A 22,993-nucleotide genomic window follows, 5' to 3' on the forward strand; every position below is an offset into this window, starting at 1 on the left:
GTGATAGATGGGCTGTGGAAATGTCCTCTCCCTTGTGTGGCTGCAATCAGTTGGCCATCACTACTGATAACACGACGTGCCAAAAAACACCACCTCAAAATGTGGCAGGGCCTCACAACAAACTAGGTTAATGATGCGGCAGGACTTGGGGGGGGGTTGAGGAGAGGTGTCACCTTTTGGACTCGCTGACATTCTGCGTTGTATTTATCTATCTGGCTGAAGAAATTGGTTCTCTAATCTATTACTCATTTGGTCTCACAGACGCAAACGGGACAGCTAATGAATCATAAAAAAGAAATTAGTTAATGCCTGGCGGGCATGAAGAGAGTTTTTTGCATTTTACTTGAACGTTTTACAAATGATGACATATCAGGACAAACAATGACTATGTTCAAGTTGCAGTCCGCAGTTAGTTGAATGCGATAAATTTGATGAATGAAATGATGAATGAGGTTAATGTCTTCATTAGCGCTGGACGGACTTCTCGAATCTATGTCAAGGACGCATGATGCTGTTATACATCCAGTACGGCGCACGACTGGGGGAGAGCAAACCCCCGGAGAAAGCGTACACAATAAACGGAAGAGCCTTGTCAGTATTATTTTTCATTCCTGTACTTTGTGCAAAAAGGATAGTTTAAATATTTTAATTACTGGGGGAGAGCAAACGCAAAAGCGTACACAATAAACGGAAGAGTCTTGTCAGTATTATTTTTCATTCCTATACTTTGTGCAAAAAGGATAGTTTAAATATTTTAATTAATTAATTAAACATACATCACTGAGGTAGGAAAATATGAAAATTGCCTTGAACTAACAGATGCTAACCTTTCTGCGAAATTTGACCTTGAGAGTCTCTGGGTTATTTTCCTCTGACTCACACACACACACACACACACACACACACACACACACACACACACACACACACAAAACGGATTTTTGAGCCAATAATTGTCAAATACATCAGAGCGTCCCTTATCAACAAAACAGTCAGCATTCACATTTTGACAGAGTGAAGCGACAGCTACCTGTTGCTCGACAGTACCTCGCCATTGCAAGGCTTCAAAACAGGATGTTCACGCAGGGAAGTGGCCACGGGGCTTCGCGTGTCACAGAATGTCATCAGCGGCTTGCAACGGAGACACTGAAAGAATCGCAGAAAGTCAGAGGACTGGACTTTCCTGGAAAGATATTGGTCTCGATGTTGAATAGCACAAACATTTTCTCAGTAGAATCGTTCCACAAGCGCGCCTGCCAGTTTGTATACAAATGTATGAATTCTTGGAAAACCCGCATTTAAAAAAAAGAAGAAAAAAAAAAAGGATTTTTCATGCGTCAGACCAAAGCAAAATGCAGGCTCAGACAAAGTGAGATTACAAAAATAATGATAGAAAATCGCACCAACAAAACAACGCATGAAACCAAAAGTGCTTGCAAAAAGCAAGATTCACTAGAACACCGAGAATACACAAAGAAAATATCAAAAGGCCAGTAACATCAAAACAATGTTCAAGCGCAATAATTGAATCCCAAAAAAATACTTACAAACAAGAATCTATGAACAAAACAAGAGCGACGACGAATAGTATCGAGAGGTCTAGCAAATAACACTGAAGGCACAACAACGAGCGAGGTCAACAATGACCAGGCAGCTTGGCAGTCCTTAGTCTTAGTTCATGACAAGGCTTGATTGGAAATGTGACACACGTGCGCCTGCTGGAGGGAAACGCCCCTCACTCCAGCTGGAGCTCAAACACACTCAAGATAGACAGAACATCCATCCATCCATTTTCCAATCTGCTTCATCCTCACAAAGGTCGCGAGGGTTGCTGGAGCCTTTCCCAGGTGTCTTGGGGCAGTACGCGGGGGACACCCTCGAACCGGTTGCCAGCCTGCCTCGCTCTGCCGGTTGTTTTTCGGGTTGCGGTTTTCTCGGGATGTGTCAGTGGGCGGAGTCTCGCGCATTACAGAATTTGTAGAGACAGGACACATGGGAGGAAGATGCTGAGTTCTTGTTGCTGTTGCGCCTGTCTTATGTACACGCGCACGCTCTCGAGTCGAAACTCTTTTAGGTTCTTGACTGCTGCTTTCAATTCAGCTTTTCTCACCATGTTTCTTGTTCACGGCAGTGCGCTCCCTTTGTTTATTTAACTCCGTATGCACTCATATCTGTGACGACAACGATTTCAAGGCTTCACAATATACACAAATCTATAAGCTTGACACCTATTTCTATTTGTATGAGGTTTCATTTACACGGATGAAAACATGCTTTCACCGGAAAGTATTGTACGCCTTTCCACATGTGCCAAGGTCACAGAATGATTGCATGGGTATGCATTCAAAAAATTCAGTCTCATTCGCTCAAAGCTCCTTCCTTGACATACGCGTCATTGTTGGGCCCATTCTGCGAGAATTAGTGTGACAGGTTGTGAATAGTTGCCGGAGTTGTATGTACATGCTTCTGGGCCTGACTTTTGTGCATACCGTCGTACACTTTGGGGTTTTTAATAAGTACCACCATTTTGTGCCGTGCTTGCCGCGCTCAATCCCGTGATGAAAACGTCCCCAGACAATAATGTCAATACATGTTTTTTTTCCTCCTCTTTTCTCTGCGCGATATAATTTGCCACCCGCACAGCGCCGGGCTCGGAGCAGGAAGGTGACATCAACCTAAAGCTCTTGGCAAAATCCACCGTGGTGAGGCAGGCAATTATCATTAAGCAAGAAACTGTGTTGAGATTGTCATGCTGCTGTCATTTACCTCATCACCTGGCTGGAAGTAGCGCGTTGCCATCATGTGTCCCTCTACCTTTTGCTGAAGAGGCTGTTTGTCATCACGGGTTGTAATTATACATGAAGGCTCGACACATTTAAATGGATTTGCCGTGGAGCTGATAGCTTAAATGTTTGATGAGATCTCTTCATTGATGTGTGACTGGCTTTGCGTTTGAGCCTTCGAGAGGCTTAGAGGCACCTCTCACCGCTGATTGTGTTTGCTTCAATCATTGCTGATAAGATGGACTTGCGGGGACAACATCACACTTTCTATTGAGGCTCGCAAACATGCCGTTTGCCAAAAGTTGCCAATGGGAATCAGGTTGCCAAGACACCAGCAACCCAGATGTTTTGTTTCACTCATTAAGAAAAAAATGAACACCAATTATGTAACGTGAGGCTTTAAAATCCTGAAAAATCAAGCCCTTCTCTCCGCTCTCAAATGCTGTAGGAATATCCGCTGAAAACACTCCACTGTTAACTCACATAAATAAATCAATCTAGTAATCAATCAACCTTTTGCTCCACTTAAAAACTCCAGTTGCCAAATAGGCATACCCGAATGAACAAATAAAACTAAGGATGTAAGGCCATTTTTGTTTCGCAAGCCTGTATCAACATTTCAGACATTTTCTCCAACCATTTTCTTTTCTAGACTGTTGTGACAAGAATGTGAAGAGGACATTCGCAAATCAGGACGCAACCTGTCACAAAAAAATTGACCACCGCATTGTAATTACCTCTTAGGCTAATTATAAACTAGCATAAATTCATGGGATTCTTCTGCCGCTACTACTTCTAGTACTACTGCTTCTACTCGTACCAACTCCTTTTCGTTTAGATTATATGACCGTCTGAAAGCTAAAGGAGCTGGATTACCCTCCTCATCAATATATATATATTTTTTCATGTATGTGGTGCATGCCAAACACAAATGCCTCGGTGTCCGCCTCCTCGCCGATCAATCCTGCGCTCTCAACATTCCGTGGAAATTTCACTCGCTCAATCGTGAAACCTTTGGCTGGCGCGATAAGGAAAGATGAGAGTTTGGCGCAAAGCAATATCATTGCCGGCGGTCGCATTGATGAACACTGCTGAATGTGGAGGCAATTAATTACCGTTTGCGTCACCGCGCTGGGGAAAAAAAAGTGTTTCATTATTTTTTTTTTTTGTTGTTGTTGCGCTCTGTTGCACTCGGGGAGCGTCGTGGAGTGTGCGCATTCTGACAAAACGGATGCTGGCAGGGAACCAGCTAAAAGTGTGCTTTCGCTGCCTAATGGCCATTGTACTGGCAGACCAGATGGTCTTCGCCGTGCGCCGAGTTGAACCGTGAGATGTACCGCATCAGAAGTGACTCAGCAGCACTCTTACTCATCTGTCCGATGAATGATCAAAGCATTGTCGTGGAACATCAGAGCAACGTTATCGAATATTAATGTTGCCTCGAGTAGGTTTGGACGTAAGCGTCTATTTGGTCGGATTTTACGCAGCAGTCGAAATACCCCCCGAGATACATGACAGCTATTACGGTTGTTGTGGTGGTCGGTGTGATACCGTTTGCCCATTTAGGCTTGAAAAGGAATTGAGGATTTTACGTCAACACTATCTTCTCTCCCAAAGAACATCAAACCCCCAAGTTGCCCCCAAATGTAACCTTAAAAGATACATGACATGCATTTGTTTAAGATTGCAACAGTCCTCATCTGTTTTGAATAGCGTCGCTTTGAAATGTTTGTCTTTTTGAATTACCCCAATGATCAAAAATGATAACCTCCTTTGGATTCTGGCGGAAGTCCGATAAGGGTTTCTTCCAACTACAGTTTGACCCCGAAACTAAAGAGATGGCTTGACATCATTTCAGGAGGGAAAATGAAAAGAACTTTTGTGCTGATCATGATTGACTTTGGGAGGTTAAATACCAGGTAGAGTACACAACATTCGAAATGTCGTCTTTGATAGATATGTTAATCCGTGTCGGGTTGCTCGGCGTTTGTATTTTAACTGTAAATCCTCTCCTTTCTCCCGCACCGTTCACAAATGAATGATGCCTGCCCATGCAAAATAAAACTGCAATGAAAAGAAGCAAAAGTGCCCTCAGTGTCTGACTGTGTGCCCCCCCCCCCCATCTTTACAATACAATCGGAACCTACGAGGTGGTAAGTTCACCACCTGAAACTACAAAGCTGCAACACATTCGCACTCCTTGAGATCCGTTCCGCAACCCCACCTCCACCAGTTCAAGCGCTGCGGGGAGCCCTTCGCAGACTGTACTTCAAAAGACCACCACATGCGCCACATTCTTACAAAAAATACTGCGGAAAAAGGGAGAAATGCTTTCGGTGAAAGAATTCACATTCATCCACAAAGCACTTTCCCTGTCGGTCAAACAATGAGCAAGGGAGTGTTTGCACGGGTTTTGCCAATGTATATTTGTGGCATGTGCAGCACAAGGCCATGAGTTTCCCAGTGGACTGAGTCGCTCTCATATTTATCATGAGCTGTCTGACTCGGCCGATGGAGGCATATATTTAAGGGTGTCTCCCACCACAGTAAGCAGATGATCTCTTGTCACAACCATTATATATATATATATATATGGATATGTGTGTGTGTGTGTGTGTGTGTGTGTGTGTGTGTGTGTGTGTGTGTTATGCAGCAATTAGAACCTAGCTCCTCTGTTGTGAAAAGTGTGTCATTCATGGCGTCTACTAATGAGTAGGCTAGGTTCAGAAGTAAGTACATTTGGCATGATAGCAAAGAAAGGCAAGGCGGGGGCGGGTTTATTTATGTAGCACATTTCACACGCAAGACAACTCAACGTGCTTCACACAAGCAGAGGCACCAGCGACCAGCATTTACAAAACAACAGTTAATGACATTCAGAAGCAAAGCAGGAGGGGGGGTGGGGGGGATGCTGAAGAGAACACACATTGGCAACATTTAAACACATTTGCAGGAAACGTTTAAATCATTTATAGAGAAGGTAAAGAAATTAGAAAAAGTGGCTAAAACAACGAAAAAGGGAAAAATGAATTCGAATTGGTTGCGAAGAGCTTTTTCACCTTGATTAAAAAGCACTCACTACGGGATGTTGGTACAACTGGGCTATGTCTGTGTTTCGATCCGTTTTGCTGGGTTTGGTTAACTTGTCAACATGAGATGGCAAAAAACATCATGTCTCCACGCCTGAGTGTCATCTGCTGATCTGAGGGATTGGGAGAGTGGAAATCAGTCCTTGGGGTGAAGTTGGGTTGGAGAAGGCTTAGGAGATGATAAAGAGGAGTTTGTGGCGGATACTCTCGAGTGGTGAGAGCTCATGGGGGTTTTCTTTAGGGCAGGTTTTATTTGGTCAAGGGTACATCGAAGTACACGTCAGACTGCAAGCTGTAGAGCTCCACATATATTTTATTTTATTACATTTTTTTGGAGGGTTTTGGATGAAGAGCCATTGAAAAAGCTATCACAGGTAGGCGGTGGGTGGTCGGCGATGAATGCATTACTGAGGGTTTCGGCAAGAGGAAAGGAGAGGGCCTCTTATCGCGGTCTATGCCAACACGAAAAAAAAACCTAACCACATTATGGAGTATGTTTCTAATATCTTGAGTGACAACATCAGTTGTTTATGTAATAATCCACCCATAATCCCATTTATATGTTACAGGAGGCGTATCATCACCGTCCGGTGAGAAGCGAACATCAAGCTGAAGACATGCATGATACTGTACCACGGCTCCTCTCATCTTTTTTGCACGTATTGCTGAAGAGATGAGCCAGTCGCTGTCTCTTTTTATTCTCTCGGCTCTTTGGGCTCACTACAGCTTGGTAGGGGACCTTCTCGGGCTTTTCTTCGCATCCTCTTATTTGACTGAATCTCTTCCAGTAGAGCTCAGCGCTACCTGGCATGCTGTGGCGCAACATGGCACGCGCCTCTGAGTTCCGACTATCTTGAATACTGCAAAAAGTGTCGAAAAAGCGATTGCCTCAAAATCTTCAATATAGGGTTTTGAAGATGAACCTGAATACTGCAGTGATTCGCTGCATACATTTGAAAAATGTTGGCCTAGTTCTGAATTGTCCTAACCTCAGGGACCTATTCCTACTGGTATGTACCTCCAAAAGAACAGCACGAATATGGCTTTCAAGACAGGGAAAAGGTGATTTAACCGGATGAATGCACCCAGATTGTACTCTGAATACATTTCCACAAATCCAAGGAGTGGCACGAGGAGTGCATAATGCAAAAGGACTGCATGTTCTCAGTCTTCCCATGAGACTAATAATATTCCAGCGGGATCCTTTCTATACTAATGACTTATGACTTGCTGCACTTGCCCTGCCGCCCCCCCCGCCCCCCCTATTTTATGCTACACTTTCCTGAGCTGAAGTACCCTGCAATCTTAGCCACGCCCACGTTACATTAAAAAAAAAAGAAACACTTAAAAGCACATCGACCAAATTTGGAACAGGTGAGATGCGGCGGTCAGTGTCAATCTGCAAAGCAGTTTTGTTGAGAATGGTTACATTTGCGTCACGTATATTTTTTGAATAGCGCGTGGATGGAGCGCTGAGGAAACGCTCGGTTTAAAAAAAAAAAAAAGTGCGAACGCCACACTGTGATTCACCAGCAGACTGACTGACGTCTCTCCGGTGTTGCACAGCAAGTCCCGCAGCTCTCCGCTTGCTTATTTTGCACACTGGAGTCGAGCCGAGCAGTCGACAGACGCCGCAGCAACACACACGGAAAAGAAAGAAGGACGGGGAGAAGTTGAGCAACGGCGGGCGCTAGTTTGCGGCATGTTCAACCTGCGGCAGCCTCCGTTTCAAAACACCGACCCAGCAACTGTTTGATTGCTTCCCCCCACCCCTCGCTGGCTTTATTCCCTGCGCCTTTTCTTGCCCTCTACAGCTCATGTAAAGAAAGCTCTCGGCAGCGCAATGATGTGGACCTCTCATGATACCGCTGGATTTATTTTCTTGGCTGGGTTTTGTGTGCATTTCGGATTCTCCTTTGAAGGTAAGACTTTCAAAGGCTGCAAGGTCTGAGAAACTGTTGAAGAAAAAAGTGCGCAGTGGGTTTTTTTTGCGTTTCTTTGGAGGAAAGCGGGAAATCTTAGTGGCGAGATGTGTTATAAAAACGTCCCGGACAGCGTCGTCAACCCCCCCCCCCACCCCCCAAACAAAAAAATGCAACTGGTGACTGCTTGATATGTATTCACGCGTCGAGCCCAAAACCTCTTTTTTTTTAGTCCGAAGGAAAATTGTCTGTCTATAAAACAAATCCGCCTCATGCAAAATGTTCGTCGCCACGTAATGTCACTGTCCGAGGTGCTGAAAAGCATCTGCCCTTCACACTGCATTGGATTCCACTTTCTCACTGCTTCTTGACGGCATTAAATACAACGACCTTTTTGACGCCCCCGGCAAAAAAATAAAACAAAAAACAAACAAACAAAAAAAAACCCAGATACGTTGTCTTTCTTTATTCAAAATTTCTTTCGGGCTTCCTCCAAAAGTCACGTCTCTCTCTTGCTCTCTGCGCAATACTTGCAATGACGTGCAAAAATAGTGAACAGCTTGTAATTTACGGTGTGGCGTTATTGAGCAATGGAGCTGTTTTGTTGAGAAGACGGGAGGGGCAGAGACCTAAAAAAAAAAAAAAAAAAAAAAACTGTCTCGGGAGTTAATTCCTGCTTATTTTTATGCATGCAGACATCACCAACTTACCTCGACAACGCTTTCTCTCATTCCCCTGCTCTCCATCTTCCCCTGACTCATTATCTCTGCAACTCCCGCCCCCACGCATCTCCCTTCCATCTTCTGCAGGTCGCTTCACTGATCTACCCTCTAACATGACTGTGAAAGAGGGACAAAACATAGAGATGGCGTGCGCGTTCCAGAGCGGAACCACGTCAGTTTATTTGGAGATCCAGTGGTGGTTCGTGAAAGCGCCGGAACCCACTGAGGCCGTGGACGATGTGGATACCGAAGAGGTAAAAAAAAAAAAGCAGAATCACATGTAAATCAATATCCTCACATTGGTATTCAACAGTATGAATATTTAAGATGAAGCTTCAGCAGATTTTGCTTTTGTCAAACCAACCAAGGAAAATAGAGGGAACTCGTATTTCACGACTAATCTGAGGATTAAAGAAAAAAATAAAAAACAAAAAAACATTTTGCTCATTTAGGATATTAATGACACGATAATGCCTTCATTACATCTCGGCTGGATGAATGTAATGCACTGCATTTGGGAGTCAGACAGTGCTCCCACAAGCGTCTCCAGTTGGTCCAAAATGCTGCTGCTCGCCTCCTAACTGGAGCTCGTAAGAGGGAGCACATTGCCCTAATCCTGGTTTACCTTCACTGGCTCCCAGAACATGTTAGACTTCATTTTAAGATGCAACTGTGGTTTTCTGGCGTCTGCTATTTGTGTGTTGGTGTCATTAATTTACTGTTTTCACTTTCTTTTGTTGTTGTATTGTTATTTTATGTCATATGTGAAGTGTTTTTTTGCAGCTGCAGATGCGGCGAAATGCTATATAAATAAAGCGCTATTGTCGAGCGAGCCGAGCAATTCATGCAAATGCCTCCTGTGTCCAAAAAGCACATTCTGACGCTTGCCTCATGAAATAGTGCCTTTCAAAAAAATCATCTCGGCGTCTCATGTTTTGCTGCTGCTCACGACAGCTTGATGTTGAGCCAATGAGCTACTGCTTAGCGGATGAGAGTGTTTCAAATATGTTTACCGCATTCAAGATGGACGGCGACGGCGGCTTGCGTATTGTGTGGCAGGTAGCTGCATGTGTCAAGATTGACAAAAAGGTTGGCGTCTTGTTGTGACAAGCATCAAGCTGAGCTCTTTCAATCACCGCGACGAGAAGCGGCGATATACAGCGTGCGCGCGCGCGTGCGTGCGACACTGTTGCGGAAATCCATGAGGCTTTAATTATTGTTCTATTGTTGGACGGCTTTTATAACATCATTGGCCAGGCTTTGATGTGGATTTGATCCCATATGACTCTTGGGTGTTGGGCTTCAGAGGCCTACTGATGCAGACATTACACTCTAACCCAGCGTTCATTACTTGGAAGGCTGTTTTGTCCAGTAGGGGAAGGGAGAGAGCGGAATTTGTCAAAACTATGACGGCATAAGCTCACAGCAAATGAATGCCAAGTGATGTGCCTGAAAGGATGACATTTGGAGCAAACTGGCAGCAATTAGGCAATAAAAGAAATATTGGCTGAAAGCGGGAACATGTGGGTTGGGTGCATTTACTTTCAACATCCAAGGACATATATTTTTGTGAGCAAGTCAACACATATTGCTGAGAATTTGCTCTTAAGTTTCCACTCTGTGGAAGAACTGACTAGAGATTGTTGTTTTGAGATGTTGTTTGCCCGCACAACTGCCAAGGTGCTGAATTTTAGGATTTTTTTATATTTTGTACACAGCTTTGTTATCGGACCTCTTTGATGATGCACACTGAGTGCATATTTAACAATTCGGTTGAGATTCACAAATCCCAAATGAAATAGTAGATGGTTGAAAGTAGACTTTATTTATCAGCAGTACGACAATCACTGCACTTGCATGAGTTCAAAAGGGCACAATCTGCAGCGATAACCTCGTGGCAAGTCTTGTGGCAGTGCACTTCAAAAATGGCGTTGAGGTCCAGTGTTGTGCCAGCGGCGTGCTGCGTTGCTCTATTTTCCAACAAATATGCTCGTTTTTGCCACCATATTGGCACGCTTTTCAAGTGCCCCCCTCGCTCCCCCAATATATCTTTGTTACGTAATGACTGCTGCTCCACATCAGTCTGCCAAGTGATACAAGGCGGGATGGATCTATGCCCTGATGATTAAACCTAATTGTCAGCCAACCATGCGGATGCAGCTTTGAAAATTGAGATGTGTTTGCAGTCTTCTAGCGAGCTTAGAAAACACACGAGTCATGCGGAGCCCTGGGCGACTGTGATGTCATTTTTAGTCGACAACAAGTGGCAAAATGGCCGCTCCCCCCTTGAGATGGATAAAAACAGGTGGATTTCGCTGCTTAATTCATATGAGTCCAAATGTTTGGACTCGTGGGGCGGCATAGAATATATTATGGGAAAGACAATTTTTGAATTAAGTGGTGAATAACATTTCCTTGACTGTATTGACAATACTTTGGTGTCAATACTGTGTCAGCAAAAAGTAAAAAAAAGGTATGCTATGGACAAAAAAAAGTCACACATACAGCCAAGCTAGTAACTAATAGTTTTTTTTTTTTTTTTTTTTGTGACACGATGTGTGCACCATTAAATTGTAAAAGAGACCGTGAAGGTCTATTTCAAGTCACGTTGAACGTGTCAAATACCGAAATTGACTTTTACAAACTGATGACGATGATCAATATTCACGATGAGCGCTACATACTAAAGTGCTTGCACTGTCTAACATTACTATGTTACATGTATAATTCAGTCAATGTCACAATGCCAGCGATGCCCCGCAGCATCCGATATGCAGCTTCTATTCATTCAACATCAAGTACATCGTAGCCTACAGCTGTGACATAAAATGTAAATAAGCGTTGTTCTAGAAGAGCCGCACTATATAGTCAAGTGTTCTAAAAGCCAAAAAAAACCCCACTAGTCTGTAGACTTTTTACTTGGCACTGGGTTTATTTCTGTCACTTAACTCAACCTTACCGAATGTACAGTATAAGGGCCTGTGTGGGGCCGATAACACATCAGAAGAGCAGTTTCTAACCTAGGGGGGCTGTGGCAGAGAAGGGGGCAGCTGATAAATGTTTTTTTTTTTTTTTTTTTTTTTTAATCCTTGAAAAATCCTCACTAAATATGAACAAATTGTTCTCGGTTGCACACAGAGCTTACTTCTGGAACCGCGACTCAAGTGACTCATTTACTTGAGAGATGCCCAAAAACAAACAGTCGTGGCAGAAAGCGTTTTGTCAGAGCAATTTGAATGGATGGCATACTCCATGTACATGTGTTGCATCTTCTCCAAAGCAAAAAGGCTTCTTAACTCTGAAATCGTTTTACACACGTAAAAGTGCCGACCCCCCCCCACCCCCCAAAAAGAGGACAATTCATGTGGACGGCATTGTTACAGCTCATCTTTCACAACTGCTTTTTTTTTTTTGCATTTAAAATGAGACGCTGCCAGTACATAATCACTCGCATGCAGGAAAAAAGCATCAGCCGACACCCCCCTCCCCCCTCCTCCCCCGAAAAGAAAAAGTAGTCACACTGCTGAAAGGATTTGCAACAACTATGATGATGTTGATTCAAGTCGGAGCAAAAGAAACGGAGGAAAAGGGAAAATGAGAAGCGGAAAACCAAATATGAGCGAAGCGCTTGCTGCCATGGAAAAAAAAAAAAAAAAAAAAAAACACAAACAAATTGCCGCTTCGTTACTGAGGGTATGGCAGCCGCAGCTCTAATTCAATCCGGCACTAAATCAAGGTGTTCTATAAGCCCCCCTATTTTTCCCCACCTTCACCAAAATGGCAACTTTATTGATAGAAAGGCTGAAATATATTACCCGTTCAAAACAAAACACAGTCTTGCGCGTTGCTCCGGCTCCCTCAATGAAAACGTCTCTACAAAGCGACTGTTTAATGGAGGATGCATACGAGAATACCCTTGATGATAGTAAAGTGGGTGGATGAGGCACGTCAGGAGTCATTTCATTTTAATCAATATAAACACTGGCTTGTATGTGAACAACAAATTTATTCACTGGGCTCTGGCTGCTGTTTGTTTATCACATATTAAATAATTGAGGGGCACTACTTCATACATATTGTAGGATGTAATGTTTTTTTTTCCTCCAATATTAATAATAGGAGTAGGAAGCCACTTATGGTGTAGTAGTACACACTGAACTGAACTGTCAGTAGGAGAGAAAACGGATCGATGCACTACTAGTAGGATTCCGCTGAGAGGATAGGGACCGAGCCCTGTTGAAAAATAGCAAAAATATGCGAGTAATTGACACCCATAAGGTTTGTAATTGTTACACTTGGACTCTTTTCAAAGGGGGACGAGCTACAATTTTAGCAGGTTAACTGTTTGTGAAGATACCCGCGTGCCACTTAGCATCGGGTGCTAATTCGAACCTTCGCCTAAAGGGGAACTCTGATGAATATCGCGTTCATGGAATAAAAATCGAACGGAATCATTCATCCATGTAATTATGTAAGGGGGACACCATGTTGGGTGAAATCGTTTTCAACTGCAGCAAAGGGCTCTCTTGCATGAACATTGCCATTCAAGGATGGCACAAAACTGCTGAACAGGAAACCAACAATTCATTTTGTATACTTGTTAACAAAAGTCAACTCCCTCAAATATTCATATTATTGAGGTACTTTGTCCTGCATATTGTTAAAAATTCCCCCAAAAAATAAATTCAGCCTACTCATGTCATAGTAGCGGATAGGACAATCTAAGACCTAGTGTAAGTGTAACTAAGACATTTCTGCCATCTAGCAGCGAGTGATAATATTACAACTTAAAACTACAGTCGACCCCTGTAACTCAGCACCAATGGATTTGTATATTTGCAGATTTTTTAAAATATTATATTTGTTTATATTGTTGACTTTTCACTGGTATTACCATGACCCCCCCTCCCCCCCTCAATTTCCCCTCATTAGCTGTGAAAAACATATATTGAAGGTTTGTTTTTTTTTGGGAAGATGTTTTTTTTTTTTTAATTTGTTATGTAATGTTTGACAAAACAAGTCTACACAAACATCGGGGTTTGAAGATTGAAAACATTACTTTTCAGAGTGGCACTAATTCTCATTGGAAATTACAGGGAAAAAAAACTAATACAACAGCTTTCTTTCCCTACCTCAGAGGCTTCTATTCTGCTGGTGTGGATTCTGATGATGTCAAAGTTGATCACACATTTTTTTTTTTTCCGCCCCAGCTAATCCGGCCTCTGCTGTTTGCCGTGAAGTCAATACACTAAGTAAATCTTTACAATCCCTTTCCACAGCTAATTCTATTTGATTTAGGATTATGCTTGGATATAAGGAACAAAAACAAGAAAAGCCGAGTCAGATATGTGAAGGGAGCGCTCCTGCTCCTTTCAAAGAGGACTTGTAAAAGCTTACAATCAATGGATTGCTTCATCAAATATCGGCAGGAGCCTGAAATAGGAAACAATGACGCTCGTAGGTCATTAACGCGGTTATGTAACGTAGCAGCTCGACAATATGCTGTATGATATGGAGGTATCAAAATATTCCTGATGAAAAAAAAAATGAGGGAGCGAGCTGATATTGTTTGAAAACCTTCCTGTTTTTCTCTCCGTGCATTTGCATGTCTCTAACCTGCCGTATCATAAAACTTCATTTTCTAAAGAATAGTGCTGCACTGGATGAGATAACATAGCCAAACGCGCTACAGAAATTGGCTCGTGCGCATTTGTACGATTGAATTTCGAACAAATTCATTTTACATTTAATACCTCCCAACACTGCCTGAAGTGCATTGCAGCTGGATTTACCCGATGGGGGCTGCGTTCAACCGCATTTCCATTTAAGGGAGATATTTCCAAAAAAAAAAAGAAGACAATAGGAGAGAGGACATCATGCAAGACTGCCCTGCAGCTAAATACGGGATAAGCTGGCTCCCGCGGTTCAAATATAAATGCACTCTAATTGACCATTACCTAACAGATGCACCGGCGTTCTTTGACCAAAAGAAGAAAAAAAAAAAAGAAAATGCAACCTAATCATAGCAAGCCATCTATTTTGCATGGGGTGGGTGCAACAATAAGGTAATAATCGAATCCATGAAACGCCATCCTATTTTGGACCTTAGCGTCCGCCTGGCGCCATGATTGCTGCCCAAGCGCAGCCTCCTCCAGCGCGTGAGCTGACATCACGCCACCCGGAGTCGTGATGTACAATGCATCATTCTGGTAACTATTGCCATCAGCCTCGTAGCCCACACAGGTCGGTAATGATTGTAATGCTTTCCAAATGCTTTGCGGTGAACATGAGCTCTCTGCAGGATGCCGCTTGCATTTTGGTGGACCCCCACACACACACACACATTCACACACTGACAGATGATTCCTGTTCTCATTTCACTCTTGAACTGCTTGAAGCTGCCTGTCAGGCTCAGGTACAGTCAGCGGTCACAAAAGCTTTTGTTCTTTTACAATCAATGGCAGCGACTCTTTCCGCATTGTGATGCAGATTCGCCCCGGCGTGTGTTCGAATTCCCCTGGGGGTGGGTAATTGCGCTTAATTCTTTGTTTTATTTGATTTTCAGTTCTTTGTAACGTCGTGTTGATGCAAGATTATGTCAAGCGTAATTTGAAAGCCAATGTGGGCTCACCTATTCAGCTATGTCTAATATTGCCACCATTCTGTTACAATTGCAACTATGTTGAAGTCAGGGGAGGATTTTCCATCGTCCCCTTCTGGAAGCTCATTCTCTCAGATGAGCTAGCTCTGCGCTCTGACGTTTTGAACTTTTCCCCAGAACCCACGGGGGCCTATCAGTATTTCTGGAAGCGAGCTATGAAGTCCGAGCGAGCTACAAAAGTTTCATTAAGTAGAACAATCGAGGCTTTTCATTTAAAATAATCAAATGTAAGCCGCTTTTAAGGTTCCACTGACAAGCTGCGTTATTATCACGGTCCAGAGGGATTCCCACATCCTTGCTTCGGCATGTCCATGATTAACATCCGCTCCGTGATGCGTTTGGAATGTTATCTTTGCTCATCACATGTGAATTCTCGGCGATGGAGACGAAATCAGACGGAGCGCAGTTTTGACGACTGACTTTCTTCCCTCGCTTGATTCCCTCCGTGCGGATCGCTGCGGCTCCTATCAAATAATAGCAATTTAGCGTCGAGGGCGAGTGGGTGGCAGCGGCGGCGTTGCATCCGCAGCGCACTGCAGCACTCGCGGTGAAGTCACAGTGATTGTCTCGGTTCAGTGTGATTGGCTCCACGCCCGAGACACAACGTGTCACAGTTTGACCCGGTGGGATCAAAGCTCTATTAGCGGCATCATGTCACATCAAGCATCACTTTTTGATGAGCTCCGAGTGAAACTGGGTGAGGGACAACATTGCTCGGACATCTTTGGCACAGATTTAATGACCTTTGGAATGCACGATGATGATTTTCATCTGTTGCCATCCATCAACAAATAAACACGCTCGCACGGGTTTCACTGAATCTTTTTCGATCTGGATCTTACTGTCCCTCGTGCGTGCCAACAAAAGTCCGATTTTAAAACGGCGTTCTTGGCTGAGCAGCGACTGCTTTGACCCACGTTGATTGTATTTGTCTGCATTTGGGCGAATAAGATGGTGGAGTGAAGGGATGAGCAGATGGGCGGGGGGAAACATATGGGGGTTGTGACGCAATAGCGGTCCTTGGGGCCTCGAGGGAAATATGTGCAAGAGTCATACGTGCGTGCAAAATAATTCTCATTACTCTCATTTACTTTCACCACGTGAATCAACATCGCTCTTTTGATTGGTCGGACAATGACATGAAGACAGTCGGCGCTCGAACCGGGGACTTGCTTCCTTCATTCAAGCAAGCTGTCCAGCACGTCTTGGTGGTGATTAGATAACGATGGGGGACACAACTCTACTCGTCAAAACAAACAAAAAGGTTGTGATGGCATGACGGTACGTGATAGATATGATTTGTGAAAAAGAAATTCAAAATCTGACATCTTGGGCTCTCATCTTGTGTCACGAACTTGACATCCGAGAGGAAACCACCAATCGGTGATTATCAATCATTTGTGCCGCACACGAAATGGCAGATTATAGCTGTTTCCCACCGACACGTCACATTTATCCTCTACTACTGTGATGTCATGACCGTTGTAATAAATATGACAAAAAAGGGTTTTTTTTTTTAAATTGTTGGGAGTTCTCTCAAGATTCGCAACCTCCAAGTTTTGTTGTGGCTTACTCATTCATTCCCAAAGACGTTTTTAAACATCTTTTCAGACTTGGTCTGGAATTGGCTGGTACTGAATGAGTTAACGCCCCATTATTGAAGTCAGAAAAAAAAACAAACACAAATTGTACGTCTGTGCGGTTGTCTTCCTTGATACGCATGCTGCCAAAGTAATTAATCTTCTTCTATTAAAAAAAAAAAAAAAAAACAAATAGAATTGATAGTATGTTCCAGACATGGACTTGTTATTGTTCAATTATTCATTAACTGTCCTTTGCGTCTATTTAAGCCCGCATGGCCTTGTGGGTATGGCAGCTAAGGAGACGGAAAGTTATCAGTTTAACCTTACATTCCTCCGGAGACGAGCGAATGCCTTTGAGTGAGACGTCAATTGCTCATTACGAGCTGGCTGGCCTGCTGCATGGCAACCGCGACCGTCACCGTTTCAATGGCCGCGCTACGTTGCAAATGCAATGAAATATGTACCCCGCTTGCCGTGTTTTATTGAATGGCTTGACGCGACAACCGCAAGGGCACGCGACGTTAAATCTCCTTCAGCCATGTGGAATTTAGCCGGATTAAGCCCCCAGTTAGACCATTAACTGTTGCTCGCGTACCCCGCGTCGACCGCCTGAGTAGTTTCTTCGCGCGCTCTACCGTAAAATTACATCACGTTCCAAATGGTGTCTCCGAATGTAATCATAGCAAGTGAAATGGCTGACTTTTTCCAAATAACCGGGCGCATATTTTTATTTCTTAATTTTTTTTTTAGCTTGGGTTTGTAATCGAAAAAAAAATGTAATGTGTTAATAGCCAAAGTGGAGCAGCAGAACGTCACATCACTGAAGCGGTGGCAAAGCCTAATTACAGTTTATTCTGGGGTTCATTCCGGGTGCTGGCCTTGAATCGAAAGGTTCCAAGTTGTCCGAGTTAAAAACGAGACGGTTCTTGCTTTGACATCGGGCAACAATGTGAAAGGGACAGATCATTATAAACAGCCAACATTTCAACTTAACGTACAAAAATGAATCCAATTCTGACCTACATGTTGAAGAAAAATCAAAACAAAACATATTGATTTATTGTCGAGTTCTGACAAGGGGGGATAGATGACGTAGTCGTCTCTTAAATGACAAGAGCTTCCATTTTGTCTTCTTTTCATCCTCGGGGTGAACATATTCACTCACGGGACATATTTTCCAAGTCTGCGTTCAATCCTCTTGTACGTGACAGAGGTTAAACCATCGTCACACGTCAGGGGTCAGAAAGTTACGGTGGCCCAACTAAAAGCAGATGTGACGCGAGATAACACCATCTTGGAGATATGATTCTCCCTCTGCCGCCACTCCCTCGTCCTGACGCCGCTGCGAGACTGTCAACCGGAGGAAAGTTCATCCGATTCAGTGTCACGACACAACTTGTCAAATTCACGGGTCCGCCTTTTCACGCTGGAGTGGGAGCCCCTGGAAAGGCTTTTGATTTGACAAGAGTCCTCCCCATCCGCCGGGATGGCGACCTTTCAGCAGCAAAGTCAGTTGCGCTGCGGCGCTCGCTTGATTAATGGGAGCCCGGTGAAAAACCGAGTCATCGTACATTTGTTTTCATTCTTCTAATTAGTTTTGTACTCGTAGTATTCATGTCATCGTAATACTAAACGCGTCCTCTTGTTCAGGACTTCGGCTGACAATAAACCTTTTCGAGGCAGGGGCTCACAAAGCGGATTAGAATTGTCTGCAGGGTCCTTATTATGAATGGGTGATCTGAAATGACGCATTAACATTTAAAACAGACAGACACGGGAGACAAATACTTGATGAATGTATTTAATCATTCGACTACATGGAAAGAATTTTAAAGAGACCACCCGCTATTTGCGGGGGATTGTGGATGAGCGCCGCCAAGTCATTGACACCGCCCCCCCCCACCCATCCCGAAAAAGGTTTGCTGTACTGTAATTGCCTCAAGATCCCAGAAGATGGCAGCAAATGACTAGATTTGTAGAAATGACCTTCCGCAATTTACTTCAAGTGCGGAACCAAGATTCTAGCAGATGACACGAAAGCCATATTATGTATTATATAACTGTATACATTCATCTTCAAGTACACCATGTTGAAGTGAAATGAGGGGCTCCGTTTTGTGTTGCAATGCCGCGACTTCTTAGTGCCAGGAAACTATGTGGGAGTGAGTCAAGGAGTTTCATATAGAAGAAAAAAAAAAAAGTAGGGCTTTGCCGCCGTCTCGTATCATCTGTTGGCAATTCTAAACGTTTCGGATTTTTAATACGGGAATGGAACATTGCGCCACTCTACACAGAATGCTTGAGCACATGCAGGTCTTATCACCTTAAAAAAAATAACAAATGACGCACAACCACAACTACAACACCACCACAAATAAAGTAAAATGAAAATAAACACCAACACTTTGTGCCCGGCGCAACCGCTTTACCGAAATGTCGATACCTAATTGGACTGCATGCACAAGAACATCAAGAAAAAAGCAATCCAGTATATGTTGGAAGACAAGACGGCTTGATACCATGAGGCGGGACGAGGGAATTTCTTTTCGATCGGAAATGGCCGCTGGCCCCTGCTCCAATCAAGTGAAGAGGGTGATTTGTCGGGACCATAACGCTTTGCCTGAGGAGGCCGCAGCCAATGGAGAGGACTTTTATGGGCAATCATGATTAATTTCTCAAATGATTTGCAGTCGTCTGATTCATCTTAACCGAGAATTAAATCGCCCTTGTCGAATATGAAATTGGAATTGTATTTGGTGTTTTTTTTTTTAGTGCACAAAACGATCCTTTAACCTTCCATCCTTTGAAATGCTAACAACTTTATTTGATTGAAGTAAAATGTACTATGCTGAATCCAATTAAAAAAAAAAAAAGAAAGAGTACTGTACAGATAAGTGAAGAAGTTAACTCTGACAGGCATGTTGAGCTATTTAACAAACAAATCCATCCAAATGTCGTGTTTCATAAATATCCTTCCAAACTGTAATAAATGACATCCAGTATCATACCAGTTACTGCTCTGTGACAGCATTTTTTTTTTTTTCCCTCGAGGGACTCCAAAATAAAGTCACAATTATGATTTCAACTCTTTGGAAAAGGTATCGATTCAACTTTTGCCCGCAGATTTCGAATTTGAATTTCACACTCCAAAAGGTAATTTCTTGAGGGCCGAGGGGCTCAAAAATGATTTCCATTTGAGCAAATGTTTCAAAATGGTGCCCTTTGTTTTCCATTTTCGTGTGCAATACGCTTGCTGACAAGAACCATAAGTGACAGCATGTTCTTTTTTTTGTTTTTTCTTCCGCTGTTGACATTGAGCATTTCCCGTGCTTTTGTCCGATTGTGTTTTACCTCAAGCGGAGTTTTGACAGCTCGGCCACGACAGAGAGGAGCAACTCAACGCAAGTGGATGAGAACTCCCGAACAATTTGTCCTCCCCATTTCTGGAATGACGCCCCTGTGCATATCAATAACAAAACAATGACGCTCAAGGACAAAAACCATCCAAACACAAGACGTCCGAATGCAAACCAGGAACCTCTCAAATGTGAAGTCGATGTGCTAACCGGCGTTTGATCGTGCTGCCACGAAAAAAAAATTTTGATCTTTCATTGCATATGATCACAGATGTTTATTTTGCAAATTCCGACATTACTTTTACATTGCTTTCAAATTTAATCGACGTATACTCATTGATTTATGGGTAGTGGGCTCGTTGAAAATATGACATCTTTTATGGTTTTCTTCTTGGCTGGTTTAGGAAGCTCATCAGAAAAATAAGATCGTCTTCACAAAATATGAGCCGGACATCATTTTAGAACGATATTATTCCGTTCACTGAAAGCCCAGCGTCGTCTCATTTGGTCAATGGAGCACAAGATTACGTGTCAAAATGAACAAATGTAGACAAGAAGGATTTTTACATTTGGTTCCTTGGAGGACGAGATGAGTTGGAGCACATAAAAAAAAAAAAAAAAGTATGATTAGATAAAAGTGCTGTCAGCGCCGATGTGATGACGGGCTGGATTTCGACACCAAAAGACCGATGCTGACAGGAAGGGAGAGCGAGGAGAGCAAAGGAATTAGCAAGAGGATTGACGAGAGGTAGAAAATCTCTCAGAAGAAAAAAAATAAAATAAAAATCAAACGCAGGTAATGCCTGTGATGCCACAGTGGTGCATTTAGTCTGCTGCCACAATCTGTTCCCAGATGCTGATTGACATTCAAATGCTTCAGATTCCAAAATTATTTCCAATTCACAACAATCGATGACAGAATCGGTTCGCTCCCAAGCAAAAGTGTTCCCAGTAACTGATACACAGGGAAGCGTGTGCGCGTTTGTGCCCGTATGTAGACACACAGGAGGGGGAAAAAAAAAAATGGCACCCCACTCGGACTCCTACATCCAGGGATAATAGAGCTGTCACAGTGTTTTGACTCGGGGTATTGATTCCGTCGTTAATTGCTTTTGGGCCCGCTGGCTGGATAGCAGTCCAAGGATATTACACATAATGTATTGTTGCACTCGAGCAGTCATAACAGTGATCGTACACCCATCTGGACACGTGTGTCACGAGTGCCGCCGTCATTTGTCGGATCAGTCGGGACCGATCCCAAAACATCGGATCACAGTCAGACACGGCACCTCTGTCCCTTTTCCAATTTGCCAAACGCACGCGTCATTTTATCCGTCGCTCGCACTTTTCGTCGGATTTCATCACGGGGAATTGTCAAAGCGAGATGTCTGAAATATTTAGAGGTCATCAGAAAAAAATGTCCCAGCCGCGGTTATCCTTTTTTCATCATAAAAATTTCCTTCCCTTTTATTTCATCACTTTCTCACAGAACCTCTCTGGAATGATAAAGGCTGGCTCTTTTTTTTTTTTAAACATATATCTTTACGCCTCATGACCATTGCAAAAAGTTTTCTCAAGCTGGATTCCAATTTTGTGCCCATAGAAAAAAAAAAACACAATGGTATTGAATATACACTATCGCACTTGAGAATACGAATGTGTTGCATTTTCTGGGAAGTGGGTGATATCACTCACAAACACAAAAACGTTGCCAAAACAATACCCTTGCCTTCATGCTCTAGTGAGGTCACGAGAAGGTTGCTGTCGACTTTCAAGGCCGGGATAGATGCCGGTACAATTATTGGATACTGTGGCTCACAAAAAAAATTTTTTTCAAACCAGGATCTTACTCAAGGCTTGCTGTGATATTATCTGTGATCTCTACAGCTGTAGCCTCCTGCTGCTGTGGATTCAATGCAAGGAAATGATCCAAATTCTGACGGGCAGGAAAATGTTCAAAGCCCCCGTATCTCAAAGCAAGTTTGAACTCATTCAGGTTGTCCGTTGAAAACATCCTCAACAGTGCGATACACAATATCCCACCAAAATAATCACACCCCTTTCATTTTGAAAGTTTTTTTTCAGAAACTTTTAAAATACATTATTTTTAAAGCAGTGTAAACCTAGATTCGTCAGATTCGAGCAAAAACTTCCACTGGGTGAAGGCTACTTTATGTCAGGATCGGGTTTCTATGTGCGAGCGCCAACCTCCATTAGACCAAAAAACATCAGTTCAGGTTAATTGGAGTCTCTCGGTTGCCAGCATGTATGAATATTAATGTGTCAGTCTGTCCTGACTGTTGATCTGGCCTGAGTCTCTCGTGCTTCTTGCACCGTGTCAGTGGGGATAACATCCGGCATCCCACAATATGCACTGATGCATGACAATTTTAGCCATTTTTTTCTGTCAACTTCAAAAAATATATAATTTTCTAGGCAACAGATGCACAGTGAAACGGCTAAGGTCGAGCGCAGTCTGTTCCTGTTTAGCAAATCCAAAGTACCGTTTGGGATTAAATTGCTAAATCGACAACATTTTGATCTTGTATATTCGGTGCTGACACAGTCACATAACTCAGCTGTTTTTGTAAAGATATTAGCAGGGGCGTGCAGAGTGGGGCATCCTCTGCCCCCTCTCGGCACCCAAAATTTTGGGGGGCAGCACCATTGCTGATTATGCACGAAGAACTTTTTCGTTAAGGGCAATATGGCATGACTCCTTCTTGTGACTGGCTCCTATTTCAAGTTTTTTTTAGATTAAGTTTTTCTCCAGCCAGGAGTCAATATTATTATTATATTTCTTCTATTACAGTATATTGATCAATTACATGGTGATAATTCTTGGAGCAGGTAGACAGCATCATACAGACAACAACA

The 22,993-nt window shown here is 43.2% G+C and overlaps 1 protein-coding gene across 1 annotated transcript in view; it reads left to right on the top strand.

Annotated features, from left to right (window-relative positions):
- Positions 1-7,317: 7,317 nt before the first annotated feature.
- Positions 7,318-22,993, top strand: part of vstm2a (V-set and transmembrane domain containing 2A) — a 31,739-nt gene continuing 16,063 nt past the window's right edge. Inside the window, exons 1-2 of the mRNA XM_019893904.1 lie at positions 7,318-7,794; positions 8,604-8,770. Coding sequence (XP_019749463.1) covers positions 7,716-7,794; positions 8,604-8,770 — 246 coding nt within the window. The 5' untranslated portion in view covers positions 7,318-7,715. The remainder of the gene's footprint in view (positions 7,795-8,603; positions 8,771-22,993) is intronic.

This window comes from Hippocampus comes, unplaced genomic scaffold (genome assembly GCF_001891065.2).
Source record: "Hippocampus comes isolate QL1 unplaced genomic scaffold, H_comes_QL1_v1.1 scaffold348, whole genome shotgun sequence".
Taxonomy (NCBI): Eukaryota; Metazoa; Chordata; class Actinopteri; order Syngnathiformes; family Syngnathidae; genus Hippocampus; species Hippocampus comes.